Source organism: Engystomops pustulosus, chromosome 1 (assembly GCF_040894005.1).
Source record: "Engystomops pustulosus chromosome 1, aEngPut4.maternal, whole genome shotgun sequence".
Lineage (NCBI taxonomy): Eukaryota > Metazoa > Chordata > Amphibia > Anura > Leptodactylidae > Engystomops > Engystomops pustulosus.
In genome coordinates, this window is record NC_092411.1 from 159,756,840 (window position 1) to 159,770,720 (window position 13,881).

Consider the following 13,881-nt stretch of genomic DNA (forward strand, 5'->3'; position numbering starts at 1 on the left):
TGGAACCAAGGCCGTTCACCTCCGGCCGGGCCCACCACTGCTCCTTCCCCTGTGTCATTTGCTGCCTCTGCTAGTGAGCCCCCTGCACAAACACCTCCCGCTTAAAACCACACCTTCGCCTCCACGATCCTCCACAGCGTCCAACAATGTCTCCATGCGCAGCGTTCAACTGTCTATACCCTAGACGCTGGAGCACAAGAGGAAATACAGTTCCACCCACACGCCCAAGCCCTAAACGTCCACATCTCCATCACCTGGAGATGCTGCCCTAGGCCGACGCCTTTCGCAACCTAATGGCGGCGGCCGACGCCAAGGATTGCGGGGCCTACCTCGGTCACGGTTCTCAGGCCTACTTTCCTCCTCCCACCCCTCCTCCACCTCCTCCTCCGAATTACCATCCGTGGGCATGGCGCCATCAGTCGGTAGCTATAGGCACAGCAGCTGTGCCGTCACTAAGCGACAGCAGGTGGTGCTCAAACTGCTGAGCCTAGGTGATAAAAGGCACACCGCCCAAGTGCTATTACAGGGCATCATGGTGCAGACCGATCTGTGGCTTGCACCGCTGAAGCTGAAGCCAAGCATGGTTGTGTGTGACAACGGCCGTAGCCTGTTGGTGGCTCTGCAACTCGGCAGACTGACATGCCTGGCCCATGTGTTAAATCTCATAGTTCAGCGGTTCATCAAGACATACCCCAATCTGTCTGATTTGCTCACGAAGGTACACCGCATCTGTGCGCATTTCAGAAAGTTGACCACAGATACTGCCACTCTCAGGGAAGCACAGCGCCGCCTCCAACTGCCCGCTCACCGACTGTTGTGCGACGTGCCCACGAGGTGGAATTCAACATTAACCATGTTATCCAGAGTTTACCAGCAGCGCAGAGCGATTGTAGACTGCCAGATGTCAACTTCCACCAGAACTGGTAGTCAGGTCAGTCAGCTTCCTCAAGTCTACAATGAGGAGTGGACGTGGATGTCTGATATCTGTCAGGTGCTGAGTAACTTTGAGGAGTCAACAGAGATGGTCAGTTGCGATTCCGCCATCATCAGCCTCACCATCCCGCTGCTTGGCCTGTTGAAAAACTCTCTGGTCAGCATGAAGTCGGAAGCTTTGCGCTTGTTACAAGAGACAGGGGAAGAAGATTCCCTTGTTGATAGCCAGAGTACCCTCCGGTCTGTTTCTCAGCACGTATCGGAGGAGGTGGTGGAGGAGGAAGAGGAGGATAATGTTGGCGAGACAGAAGAGGGGACCATTGCTCAGTCCTTAACTGTTCAGCGTGTATGGGCAGAAGAAGAGGAGTTGGAGGAGGAGGAAATGGAGAGTCAGGCCAGTGAGGGGAGTGAATTCTTGCGCGTTGGGACTCTGGCACATATGGCAGATATCATGCTAGGCTGCCTATCCTAGATTACTGGGTATTCACTCTCCTGGACCCACAGTAAAAACAAAATCTTTCCACTCTCATCCCTGTAGAGGAAAGGAGTGTGAGAGTGCATGAATACCAGTAGGCCCTTGTGCACAAGCTGAAACAGTATTTCCCTTCTGACAACGCTAGCGGCAGAGGGCGTACTTCTGTGGGACAAGTAGCGAGGGACAGTAGGCGAGCAGGCAGCTTGTCCAGCACTGGCAGGGGTACGCTTTACAAGGCCTTTGCCAGTTTTATGTCACCCCAGCAAGACACTGTCACCTGTCCCCAGTCTCGGCAGAGTAGGGCTGATCTTTACAGAAAGATGGTAAGGGAGTACATAGCTGACCATACCATCGTCCTAAATGATTACGCAGCTCCCTACAACTACTAGGTTTCAAAGCTGGACATCTTGCCCGAACTGGCGCTGTACGCCATGGAGGTTCTTGCCTGCCCTGCCGCTAGTGTGTTGTCAGAGCGGGTTTTCAGTGCAGCTGGTGGCATCATCACCGATAAGCGTACACGCCTGTCGACTGACAGCGCTGACAGGCTGACGCTTATCAAGATGAATCACACGTTGTCTCCATAGCTGCCACCACACGTTGTCTCCATAGCAGCCTCCACATGTCATCTTGGGGTATGTCGCCATGCCACTCTCTAGCCTGCCACTACTGCCGTATGCCATCCCCTATAGTGTCAGGGTCAATTATTGGGTGTTTTAGATGCTATCTCGCCTCACTTGGTCACTCTGTCATCGCCATGCTGTTGCCCATAATTTTGGCATAATCGTGCGATTAGGCAGCCTCAGAGGCATCCATGCATGCTGCCCCTGCTGTTTCCTGTCCATTTCCATGGTGAGGTTCCCAGGTGTTTGGCCAAGCTTCCCTGTGCAGACCCTTGGTCCCCTTGAAAAATGCTCGAGTCTCCCATTGACTTTAATGGGGTTCGTTATTCGAAACAAGCACTCGAGCATCGGAAAAAGTTTGACTCGAGTAACGAGCACTCGAGCATTTTAGTGCTCTCTCATCTCTAATCATAACCCATAATGATCATAAAAACTATCAATAATAAATAAGAGCCCTAAACTGGTCTTTCAATGAAAAAATAATGCTTATTATAGAATTATACAGTACAGGCGGTCCCCTACTTAAGGACACCCGACTTACAGACAACCCATACTTACAGACGGACCCCTCTGACCTCTGGTGAAGCTTTCTAAGTGCTTTACTATAGTCCCAGCCTGCAATAATCAGCTGTAAGGTGCCTGTAATGAAGCTTTATTGATAATCCTTGTTCCCATTACAGCAAAAAAATGTTTAAACTCCAATTGTCACTGGGGCCAAAAATTTTTTTGTCTGGACCTACAATTATAAAATATACAGTTTCGACTTGCATACAAATTCAACTTAAGAACAAACCTCCAGACCCTATCTTGTACGTAACCCGGGGACTGCCTGTATTACAGTATGTAAGTATTGTAAACCTAAGCTTACATTTTTATTTTCGTTTCAGAAAGTGATAAAATATGACATAACCTACACACATTTAACATTGCTGGAACTGCAAAAAAAGAATGAATAAATGTGGAATCTAAACGCATGACACAAAATAGTATCCTTAATATGGAGATATCAATGTAAATTTGTGAATAGGCTTAATTGAGTGGCAGTAAAATATTCTGTTGTTAACTACTGTGATCCTGGTCTCTGGTGCACTCCGGGCCGGCGCTATGGGTAGGCAAAGTGGGCAATTGCCACCCGAAAGAGGGAGAATCTCTTCTTTTAAATGAATCTTGAATTTTGTTTCTAGGTGCCATGGATCCAAAGATATTCGGTTTTAAAGTGATAATATCAGGTGACATTTTTATATATAAAAATCACCCCAGACGGCAGTTTAACAGTTAATATCTCAGTTTTCCTGAACTTAGAAATACAAATTTAGATTCATATAAAAGAGAAGACTCTCTTCTTTCATAGAAATAAAGAAGTGAGGTTCTGTCACAGAGCCAGAGATACAGCCCCCTGAAGTGTACCCCCCCTCCAGATTCTTAGCCATCAGGCTACAGGGAGAATTTGCTGCACACAGGAGCTGCTGCACGTCACAGATAATGTAAATATCCACTTTATATGTTACTACATTCTGATAAGGAATAATATCAACTAATATTCCTGTTTTTAACCCTTCTCTATGCAGAACTATCTAAGAATATACTTTCTCTCTTATTGCCTTTTATTTTGTGATAGTTTTTTATTTTTTGCGAAAATTGACTGATACAATGAACATTCTATCCTTTTCGCCTAATGTGGCAACATATAAACACCACGACCCAGAACATAAAGCTATAAAGCGATATGTAACACCAAAAACACACACATGTTCTGGAATAAAGATTTTATTTCACATCTTCCTCCGTTATTTACACTTATGTTATGATGTTCTCACTGAAATTCTTATGAATCACGGAGGGTTCTGTTATTGTGCGGCTAATACAATGGTGCACATCTAAAAGTGACTTTTATTATCTCATTAGCTTGGTTTATGGATATATAGTTATTTATTTGGGTTACCAGTGTGTAAGGGAGCATACAATGATAGATCTGTGTGACGCTCAGTGCAAGTTTCTGCAAAAATTGTCTGGTGCCCCTGTGGAATTAACGTTCCCTTTGCTTTATATTTTGGTGAATATACACATGTGGGGTCTGTATGATCTCCTCACATCCTGCTGATTTACGAAAGTATATTTTCTTTATATAAGTATCTGGATTTGTACATATTTTAGAGGAAATTTTGAATTGCCAAATGCATCGCCTGGTTGTCTGCTTTCAAAATTATACAGGTTTTATGGCGCCTTTACTTTTTATTCTGTTTTATTTATATATTTTGCAGGTTGTGACTTAAAATTTGTAGCTGAAAAGCAGATGTCTAGTTATTACAGTGTTAGTGATATTATATTATTTATTTTTGTGAACATATCAATATGAGGCATTTGTGAATTCTACACTTGTCCATCTATTACATTTAGGAGATGTGAAGGTAAATATTTTCTGTTAGGAACAATTTTTTTGCCATCAAAGTCAAATTTTAAGTATTTTTTATAAAATGTTTCAGTTTGAATAAAAATTGCATGAAGGCGCCTATGTCTATAAACTCTTTAATGCAATTTTGAAAATGGGGCAAGTGTCTGCTTTCAGAAAATATGTAGTTTGTTGGGTTTAATTTAATTCTTTTTGCTGTAATTTTGATTTTATTTTTAAATGTCACAATTGTAAAAATTGCTCTGGTCAATAACGCAACAAAATATCCACACTGTGCTTGTCAGATTAGTCCCTGTCCCCATGGGGCTCACAATCTATTCAACCTACCAATAATTTTATGGAGTGTGGGAGGAAACGAGAGGACACAGAGGAAACCCATGCAAACACAGAGAGAACATACAAACTCTTTGCAGATGTTGACCAGCGCTGCAAGGCTGTAGTGTTAACCACTGAGCCACTGTGCTGCCCATCAATCTTCCTATTATCTATCTATCTCCTATAAAATTCTCCCATATTACAGTTTGTTTTACCATACTAAAGGGAGCCTCTTGCTGACTGTGACTGGTCATAAAATAATTTTATTTTGTCTAGAACCGGCCCTGGCTGCACTCCCCCAAGACCACAGAAAACAATAGTAGAACTCAGTAACTACCTGAGACCCTCAAACTATTAAGTGAGCCTGAGAAACCTTTCTTTTTTTTTTTCAACTCTTTATTTATAATTTTAAGTATAACAATCACAGATGCATCGGCCCTGGCAAGGGCAAAATAAAGGAAATATTCATGGTGTACCCTCCTGACACAGCAGGAGGGGTTCACCCATTATGAAGACCTGTGAACAGCACAACAAAGTGTGGATATATAAAGTTTACAGTAATAAACGGACAATTTCAAAACATAAAAACAGAAGTTTCGCCTCAAGAAAGTGAAAGGGCACCGTGGGCACTTGGCCCATTAACTCGGTTCAAACGTTATAGCAAAAGCGTCCCAGGTGGCCCATACAACATCAAATTTATCCATCTGGTTATTTAATTGAGCGGTTAAGTGCTCCATTGACCTTACATCCTTGATTCGAGCGTATAAATCAATAGTGGATGGTGAAGATGGTTTCTTCCAGAAGAGAGAGATTAGACATTTGGCAGCGGTGAGCACATGAAGGAGCAGCTTGGCACTCAAGCCTCGTATGTCCCCAGGCAGGAGGTTAAGAAGGTACACAGCAGGATCTAGGGGTATATCCCTACCTAATAGTTCCACAACAAGTCGTTGAACTGAGCTCCAGTATGGTCGTATAAGCGGGCAATCCCAAAATATGTGCAACAAAGATCCCTTTGCCCCGTTACAGCGCCAGCACAGATCAGATATGTCAAGGTTAATTTTGTGTAGCAATTCTGGGGTGTGATACCATTGCATGACGATCTTTATTTGGTTTTCCTTGTAAAGAGTGTTTATTGAAGATTTTTTGGCTCTAGCCCAAATAACTTGCCATTGTTCTTTTGAAAATTGTGTGCCTATCCAAGCCTCCCACTTATCCATATATTTGTGATTCACGGACCCTGATGGCAGCGGGGAATTAAGGATATTATAGATAGAAGAAATCAGACCCTTACTGGACGGGCCACTGGCGCAAAGCCACTCGAAAGGGGTAGGTCTCGGGACTATATCTGGGCCCATGGTAGCTACTATAAAGGATTTAATCTGCTGGTAGCAGAATAGTCCTCCCGTCAGTTCAGGGTGTCTGTCCACTAACGTAGAAAACGGGAGGATTTGTCGCGTGTGGGCATCTATAAAGTCTTTAATTTGGAATTTCCGGGCCTGAGACCAGGGTCTGAACCCTGCCGACGACACACTATCTGGAAGATGCGGAGTAAATAGTACTGGAGTCATTGGTGAGTGCAGGGTGGCCAACTGGAAGCGAACCCTACTTTTGTGCCAGATGTCCCTAGTAAATTGTATGGGACCGAGGAGAGAGGAAGGTATCATGTCTGATACAGGGCCCCATATTAAAGTAGCCGGGTGATACGGAGCTAGCCATAGTTTTTCTATTTCAGTCCACCTATTGAACGCCGGCATGACTGACCAGGAGGCTATATGTCTGAGGTGGGTCGCCAGATAATACAGTTTCAAGTCAGGAAACGCCAGGCCTCCATTGGAGGCCCCGGCTGTCATGACTGTCTTGGGGATACGGTGTCTGCGCCCATTCCAGACATAATCCAAGCACCTGGACTGCATCCTGTTCAGCCAGGACATCGGCACCTTGACTGGGAGCGTTTCGAATAAATAGAGTAACTTAGGAAGAACTGACATTTTTATTGCTGCAATGCGTCCCAGTAGCGAAGTATGTAAAGGCTTCCACTTGCTTAAGAGGGATTGAATATTTTGAAATAAGGGTATAAAGTTGGCCCCAAAAAGCGCACCGTAGGTAGGAGTTAGGTTAATACCCAGATATTTTAAGGAGGAACTTTTCCATGCATACGGGAATGCCGACTGCAATGCTTCCAGCTCCCCCTGGGGAATATTAATCGGCAGGGCCTCTGTCTTTGTGCGATTAATTTTATATCCCGACAGGCTGCTATACAGTTTTAGGGTTTCGTGTAAATTTGGTAAGCTCACCACCGGATTGGTTAAGGTGAGCAAGACATCGTCCGCAAATAGGGAGATTTTAAATTGCGTATTGCGGACCTTAACTCCTGACACATCAGGGTTTGCTCTGATGTAGGCCGCTAGGGGTTCGATGCTCAAAACGTATAGCAACGGGGAGAGTGGACAACCCTGGCGTGTGCCATTACGTATAGGGAAGGGAGAGGAGTGAGCATGTGGCAAACGCACCACCGCGTGCGGGGTGGAGTATAGTGCCCGTAAGGCTTGTAAGAAAGGACCCCTAAACCCAAAGCGTTGGAGGGTGGCAAACATAAAAGTCCAGTCTAAGTGATCGAATGCTTTTTCAGCATCAAGGCTAAGGAAGAGTGCTTGCTCCCCCTGGTGTCTAACAACTTCCAGGAGGTCGGCTGCTCTTCGCGTGTTATCTCCCGCCTGTCGAAACCTAACAAATCCCACCTGGTCCTTGTGGACCAGTTGGGGAAGCCAGTTATTTAACCTGTCAGCTAATAATTTTGTAAAGATTTTTAAGTCTGAATTAAGGAGGGCTATTGGCCTGTAGCTAGCGCAAGTCAATGGGTCTTTACCAGGTTTTGGAATCACTGTAATATATGAGTTTAGCATGGTGTCAGGTATAGGGGTCCCTTCCAAAAAGGCATTGTATAACCGGACCATGTGAGGCATCAACACTTCCCCGTATGTTTTGTAGTACAGATATGTAAAGCCGTCTGGCCCAGGGGCTTTGCCATTGGGCAGCGCTTTAACCACCTCTGTCAATTCCTCCATTGTAATTTCTTGGTTCAGGTCGCTCAATGCCTCCGAAGGAAGGGTCGGTAGGTTACAGTCCGCTAGGTAATTGCGCAGTTGGTCTGTCATTATTGTACTGTCTCCGGGGATCCTGGGCGGGAGGGCATACAGGTGGCTATAGAAGTCTTCGAATATTTGTGCTACCTTGGATGGGTCATATTGAGTTACCCCAGAGGAGTCCTTAATACCATAAGGGTTGCTATCCCCCGTTTGGGCTCTTAATTGACTGGCTAGGAGGGTATGGGCTTTATTACCATATTCGTAGAAACGTCTACGGGAATAGCGGAGAAGTTTCTCGCAGCTTGTGAGTAGGCATTCACGCAATTTAGCTCTAGCGTCAACTACTTGTCTTAGTAATCTAAGGGATGGGTTACACAGTAATTTGGCTTCTATGGAACGTAGTTCTGTCTCACACTGCACCCTGACTGCCTGGTTTAAGTGTTTTTTCCTAGAGGCGACCGAGATACAATCGCCCCGGATAACCGCTTTGTGTGCTTCCCATAGAATGCTATGGGAAGGGGCAGAGGGTGTATTCACTGCAAAGTATCACAAGAGGCATTGATGAAGTTCTGTTCGCATTGCTAGGTTAGTGAGTAGCGTTTCATTAAGTCTCCAGTGCAGTGGATGGGGCGGAGGGGAGGTAAAGCTAAGATCAAGTGTGACTGAGGCATGATCTGACCACGTGATTGATTCAATGGATGACTCACGCAGAGTTCTAAGAATAGAAATGTCGCCAAAAAAGTAGTCTATGCGGGTGTACGTGTTGTGTGGGGGGGAGTAGAAGGAGTACTTTCTAGCTGTCGGGTTGTCCACTCTCCATAAATCATATAGGTCATATTGGCGAATCAACCTCCGGAAGCCCGTGGCCAGCCGTCGGGTCTGTCGTGGTGGTGGATGACCCGAGATAGAAAGTCTGTCTCTATTCTCTGAGAAAGGGACATTAAAGTCGCCCCCAACTAGAGTCGGGGTTCCCCTGTATTGTGCCAGTCGTGTCAGGATTTGGGAAAGGAACGTGAGTTGCCCTGAATTTGGGGCGTAGATGTTACACAATACTATGGGGAGGCCCGCTATGGAACCTTGTAGAATGATGTATCGACCTTCTGGGTCTGAGAAGGAGCTAGTCACTGTAAGAGGGCATGTACGTGAAATTAGGATTGCGACACCTGCTTTTTTAGTTTGGGAGCAGGCCATGAATGCCTGAGGGTAGTGACGTCTCACAAATCTACAGGAGCCCGAGCTGGAGAGGTGAGTCTCCTGCAGGAATGCAATGTCTGGGGACTGTCTCTTCAAGTCCTGTAGAAGTAGGTGACGTTTACTGTTTGAATTAAGGCCTTTAACATTTAAAGATAACAACCTCACCATATCCAGGATTGTCTAAGGAAGTGCCTATCCGCGTAATACAGTTTGTGCACAAGGATTCGTCCCGGAAAAATCCCTGTGTAGCTGTGCCAAGCTGCTCCTCCGGCGCCCACCCTCCGCGTTGCAATGAGGCAGAAACTAAACACAAGAAACAGAATTAAATAATTAAAACTTAAGAATACCATAATGCAACAGCAAATACAAAGAAAAAAAACATCTTTATAGCTTAGACCTCGGGGAGAAGCAATCTGAATTGCCCCACCTGCGGGATCCAGCTGACAAGCGCACGCATGACTCCAGCGCGATGCATGGGAAACATCCAGCCTAGGCGGGATGTCTCCAAGGCATCTTATACGCTTGCCTTGGGGGGTCATGGCCATCCCGGGGAGTAATGGGCGCACGTGCCATCCGGTCTCCCGGTGATCCCTAATAATGTACTTCATTATCGCCTACCTCTAAAAGAGAAAAATATATATCATTTAGTCAATGAACAGGAGGGAGGGGGGGGGGGAAGATAGAGGGAGAAGGAGAACAGATGACGTATAGTAAGCATGAGGAAACTCCGGCTTCCAGTTCTTCAGCGTGGGAAAGATTGTGTCCCACGGGAAGGAGGAGGGGGGGTGTTGTCTTGAGTCGCAGGGCGACGTCCTCGTCCACGTGGCTGTACCCGCTGCCAAGTTGGTGATAGGGGGGGGAGTGACAAGATAGGTTCCGGCTGCATAGATCCTGGGATTGGAATGTCCAGCGATTTGCAGAACTCCGATAAGTCCTTGGGGCCTCGAAGGATTACAGTTATTCCATCCTTACGAGCACTAAGACTAAAAGGGAAGCCCCAGCGGTATGGAATGTTACGATCTTGCAGAATCGTCAGTAGCGGACGCAAAGCTCTACGTCGCTGTAAAGTGACCCATGAAAGGTCCTGGAATAAGTGGATTTGAGCTCCATGATAGTCGATGAATCGCATGCGTCTGGCCTTTGCCATTATTTCTTCTTTGAGTAGAAAGTCTGTGATACAGCAAATTATATCTCTGGGGCGATTGGCGGCTGTTTTAGGGCGTAGGGCTCGATGAGCTCTCTCCATTTTGAGGGGGGCATCGGGAGGCTTGCCCAGGACGGAGTTAAAGATATTCTGTAAGATCACAAACGCATCTTCTGAGCCTGTGGTTTCCGGGACTCCCTGGACACGTATGTTATGCCTTCTTCCTCTATTATCTAAGTCCTCTATATGAGATTGCAGATCCTGAATGGTCTCCTCTTGGGTAGCGACACGGTTATGGAGCACATTAATAGCTTTATGTGCCTTGGCATGATCATCCTCCAGCGTATCAACCCTTTGGGCCACCATTTGTATATCTTTGCGTACTTCCGCTATCGCTGATTTACAGGTTTCTTTAACCTCTGATATCAGAGCTTGGAAGTCCAACTTAGTGGGTAGTTGGTGAACATGCGTCCACCAATCCATAGGTGGTTGAGACGGAGGTTCAGTGGCGTAGGAGCCGTCTGATGTAGGGGACCAGGAGCGGTGGGGTGATGATAACCGCAGTGCTTGCGGGGTGGCAGCATATTCCGCTGCATCAGGATCCGATCCCCTATGTGTCCGATCCAGCGGAGCAGAGACTCTCTGTGGCAGGGGTTGAGGTGGAGAGGGGTGGGCGGGAGAGAGAGAGGGATCCAGCATGCAAGTCTGGTAGCAGGCCCACAGGCCCGGGGGGGAGAGCCAGGTCAATGAGGAGTTGGTGGCATGGCTCCTGGGCGTCTGTGCGCACTGCCTGGAAGGTGGTCTGAGCCTGAGGCTCCGTGCTGCAGTGTGCAATGCCCCCTTGCTGCGCCCCTGTGTGGGGTGGTTGGGGCAGTGGAGGCTGTAGCATGGCCTCATGATAAGGCCTCTCTCGGCCAGCATTAATATCCCCTGTGTTTGGGGGGGGGCCCGGGTCCCGTGCTGATCTCCCTGCTTCTGAGGGTCTTGGGGGATGTGAAGGTGGGGGTTGCGCCATGTGCTCCCGGCCGCCCGCAGCCGGAAGAGGGGGAAAGTCCTCATGCTGTGAGGCCTCGGCACGCGGCGGCGCCATCTTGGATGAGACGGCCCGCGTCTCTCTTGTAAAATATTCCACTAATGTGGGTACTTGCGGGGTGCCGGACCGTTCCGGGGAGACTGCGGGGAGCTTGGGCTTCCTCCTGTTGCCCATGTCGCTAGGTAGGCTGCCGGTATGTAGCTGCAGGGACCCGCGGGAGACGGAGCTGGTCTAACACGCGTCCTCTCCTCTCGGCATCCGGACACGCCCCCCTGAGAAACCTTTCTAAGTGTTTCCGTAGTGTAGCAAGGACCTGGAGTAGCATTACCTGCGATTGGTAGTGTAGCAGGGAGCAGTCTATAACTATTAATTATTTTACTTTCCTGGAAAACCCCATTTAACCCATAATTAGACTTTATCCTTAAAGGTTAATATAGAATCTATAATAATTCAATAATATTCTATTTACATATTTTAAATAAACATTTTCCTATTAAGTAATGTCTTATGTCTGACTTCACTTTTTGGAATAAGGACACTTACTAGTACAGTGTTATATGTGAAAGGTCAAAGTGATATCATCTAGGGGGACTTTGATCCTGAACACTTTGTTACTCAATACTGGTGAAATACACTTGGGGGAGGGAAGTGAACAAACAGAAGAAGGAAGTTATTTTGGAGTGAGCTAAGGTGGGAGCATAAACAGTTCAGAAAATATACCGGAGACATAAAAAATAATTGGAACATAAAAATAGCAATTTAGTGAATGACATGGACATGGAGGTCAAGATCCAGGTATGTTTTTTGTAACTATTTGTTCTATTTTTTTGAATGGTCAGTTAAGTCTTTTTTTTAAACTAGCGTAACTGTATATGTTACAGGTTGATGTCTATGAACTATATACAAAGCATCTCCTTTTCCTAAGGGTGCATTTACTGTGTAATAGTGAAATGTATATTTTATCTTGTTTTAGATGTTTTTGTACTGTGTGAAAAGCTTCATAGAGCTGTGTTTTGTTAATAAACAATATTTTCATGCCCCAGTGGGGCATCCTGAGATAATGGGGTCATAAAAGAGATCTCGTTAATTGTTCTCTTCAAAATAGAAAAAGCAAAAACTCTTACCTAGTACCTAAACCTCTATTGGTTACATTTTTGGACCATTGTTTTAATGGGTTCCACACAAGAACACATACGCTATTAAACAGGCATGGCAGCTTATCACAAGAATTTCAATAGAGAAAATAACATAATTGACTCCATTAAAGGGCTTATACTGGGAAATAACTGTAATTGTCTTATCCTTATGACTTATCCATCTACTATAGTATTTGATGAAACTACTCTACTGTGGCATTATTCAAATTAGACTTCATTATATAAACAGCAAGCATACTTGTATTTATGTGTGTGTCCTTTACATACATTTTTGTGAAAAATACGTTTAGAAAGTCTTCCCTTTTTCTTATCAAGTTGTATTGCAATCTACATAGACTCAACTAGAAACATTTGTTTTTCATTTTTTCTCCTTTGGACCCTGTGTTACTCATATGCATGATACACGCATACACTTTGGGAGCAAAGTCCAAGAACTAATAGCTTCCTGCTTAATGGCAAGTTATTACCTGTGAATAGTATTTAAAACAATAATTCAAATGTTCTTTTTTTCCAAAAATAAAGACAACCCTCTATGCCCCAGGAGAGCATTTCCTTAAATATCCATAAAATAATACTGTGAATCGATTTTTTCTGAACCATGGCCAGGGGTTTACCTAGTGGATTCCCCATGTGTATTGTACATAATTAGGTGCTGCTAACCCAATAAGCCACTTTGCCTGTCTCCATCCCTATTGCTCCCCTATTGCTCTAATCATATCAACCTGTAGAATAAAAAAAAATATTTAGCTATTAACGCTGCGTGGCGAATACTGCAAAATGTTAAAAGAAAAGGGCCAATATTTTAATTTTTTTTCCATTCTATAAAAGGTAATCCATATGCGACCCAAATGGGTCTATTGAAGTGGTTTTCCCACAAACTTAAAGATAGGGTCTTACTTGCTGATCAGTGGGGGTCTCAGTGATGAGACACCCACAGATCACGAAAATGATGGACCCGTCGCTCTGGCAGGCTAGAGGAGCAGACTGCCGCGCATGACCATTTTGCTCCATTGGAGCTGACGGAGATCACTGAGCTCAGTAATTTCTTCCAGCTCCAAAGAGATTAATGGAGCATAATGGTCCAACGTACGCCCTTGTTTTCATGCTCTGTGGGGGTCTCAGCACTGAGACCCCCCCCATACTGTTCCGCAAGTGAGGCTCTATCCCATCAATAGGGCCTTACTTGCGTTGATGAGAAAACCCCATTAAAATCTACAAATAGTCCTGCAAGTAACATGCCCTAATATATCTACATTAACAGAAAAATAAAATATTATTGCTTCTAGCCTACGACAAGGGGGAGAAAGCAAAAAATTACTAAGGATTTAAAGGGTTTGCCCATTTTACCTCATGTTTATGTAATATCTATGTAATTTACCAATATACATCTACAGTGGGTAGACCACCGAAGTCCATCGATATCTCCACAAATTGCGGGACAATGTTATCGAAGCTAAACTAGAGGGCAACATCAAAAGGGTTAATCAAAACTCTAAGCTTGTGGCAGATGTTCA

The 13,881-nt window shown here is 45.3% G+C and overlaps 1 protein-coding gene across 2 annotated transcripts in view; it reads left to right on the forward strand.

Moving 5' to 3' along the window:
* The first annotated feature begins 11,859 nt into the window (after nt 1–11,859).
* The window catches only part of CREB3L3 (cAMP responsive element binding protein 3 like 3), a 39,537-nt gene continuing 37,515 nt past the window's right edge, over nt 11,860–13,881 (forward strand). For both annotated transcript variants that reach the window (XM_072113205.1, XM_072113213.1), the window contains exon 1: nt 11,860–12,005. In XM_072113205.1, coding sequence (XP_071969306.1) covers nt 11,982–12,005 — 24 coding nt within the window. In that variant the 5' untranslated portion in view covers nt 11,860–11,981. The remainder of the gene's footprint in view (nt 12,006–13,881) is intronic.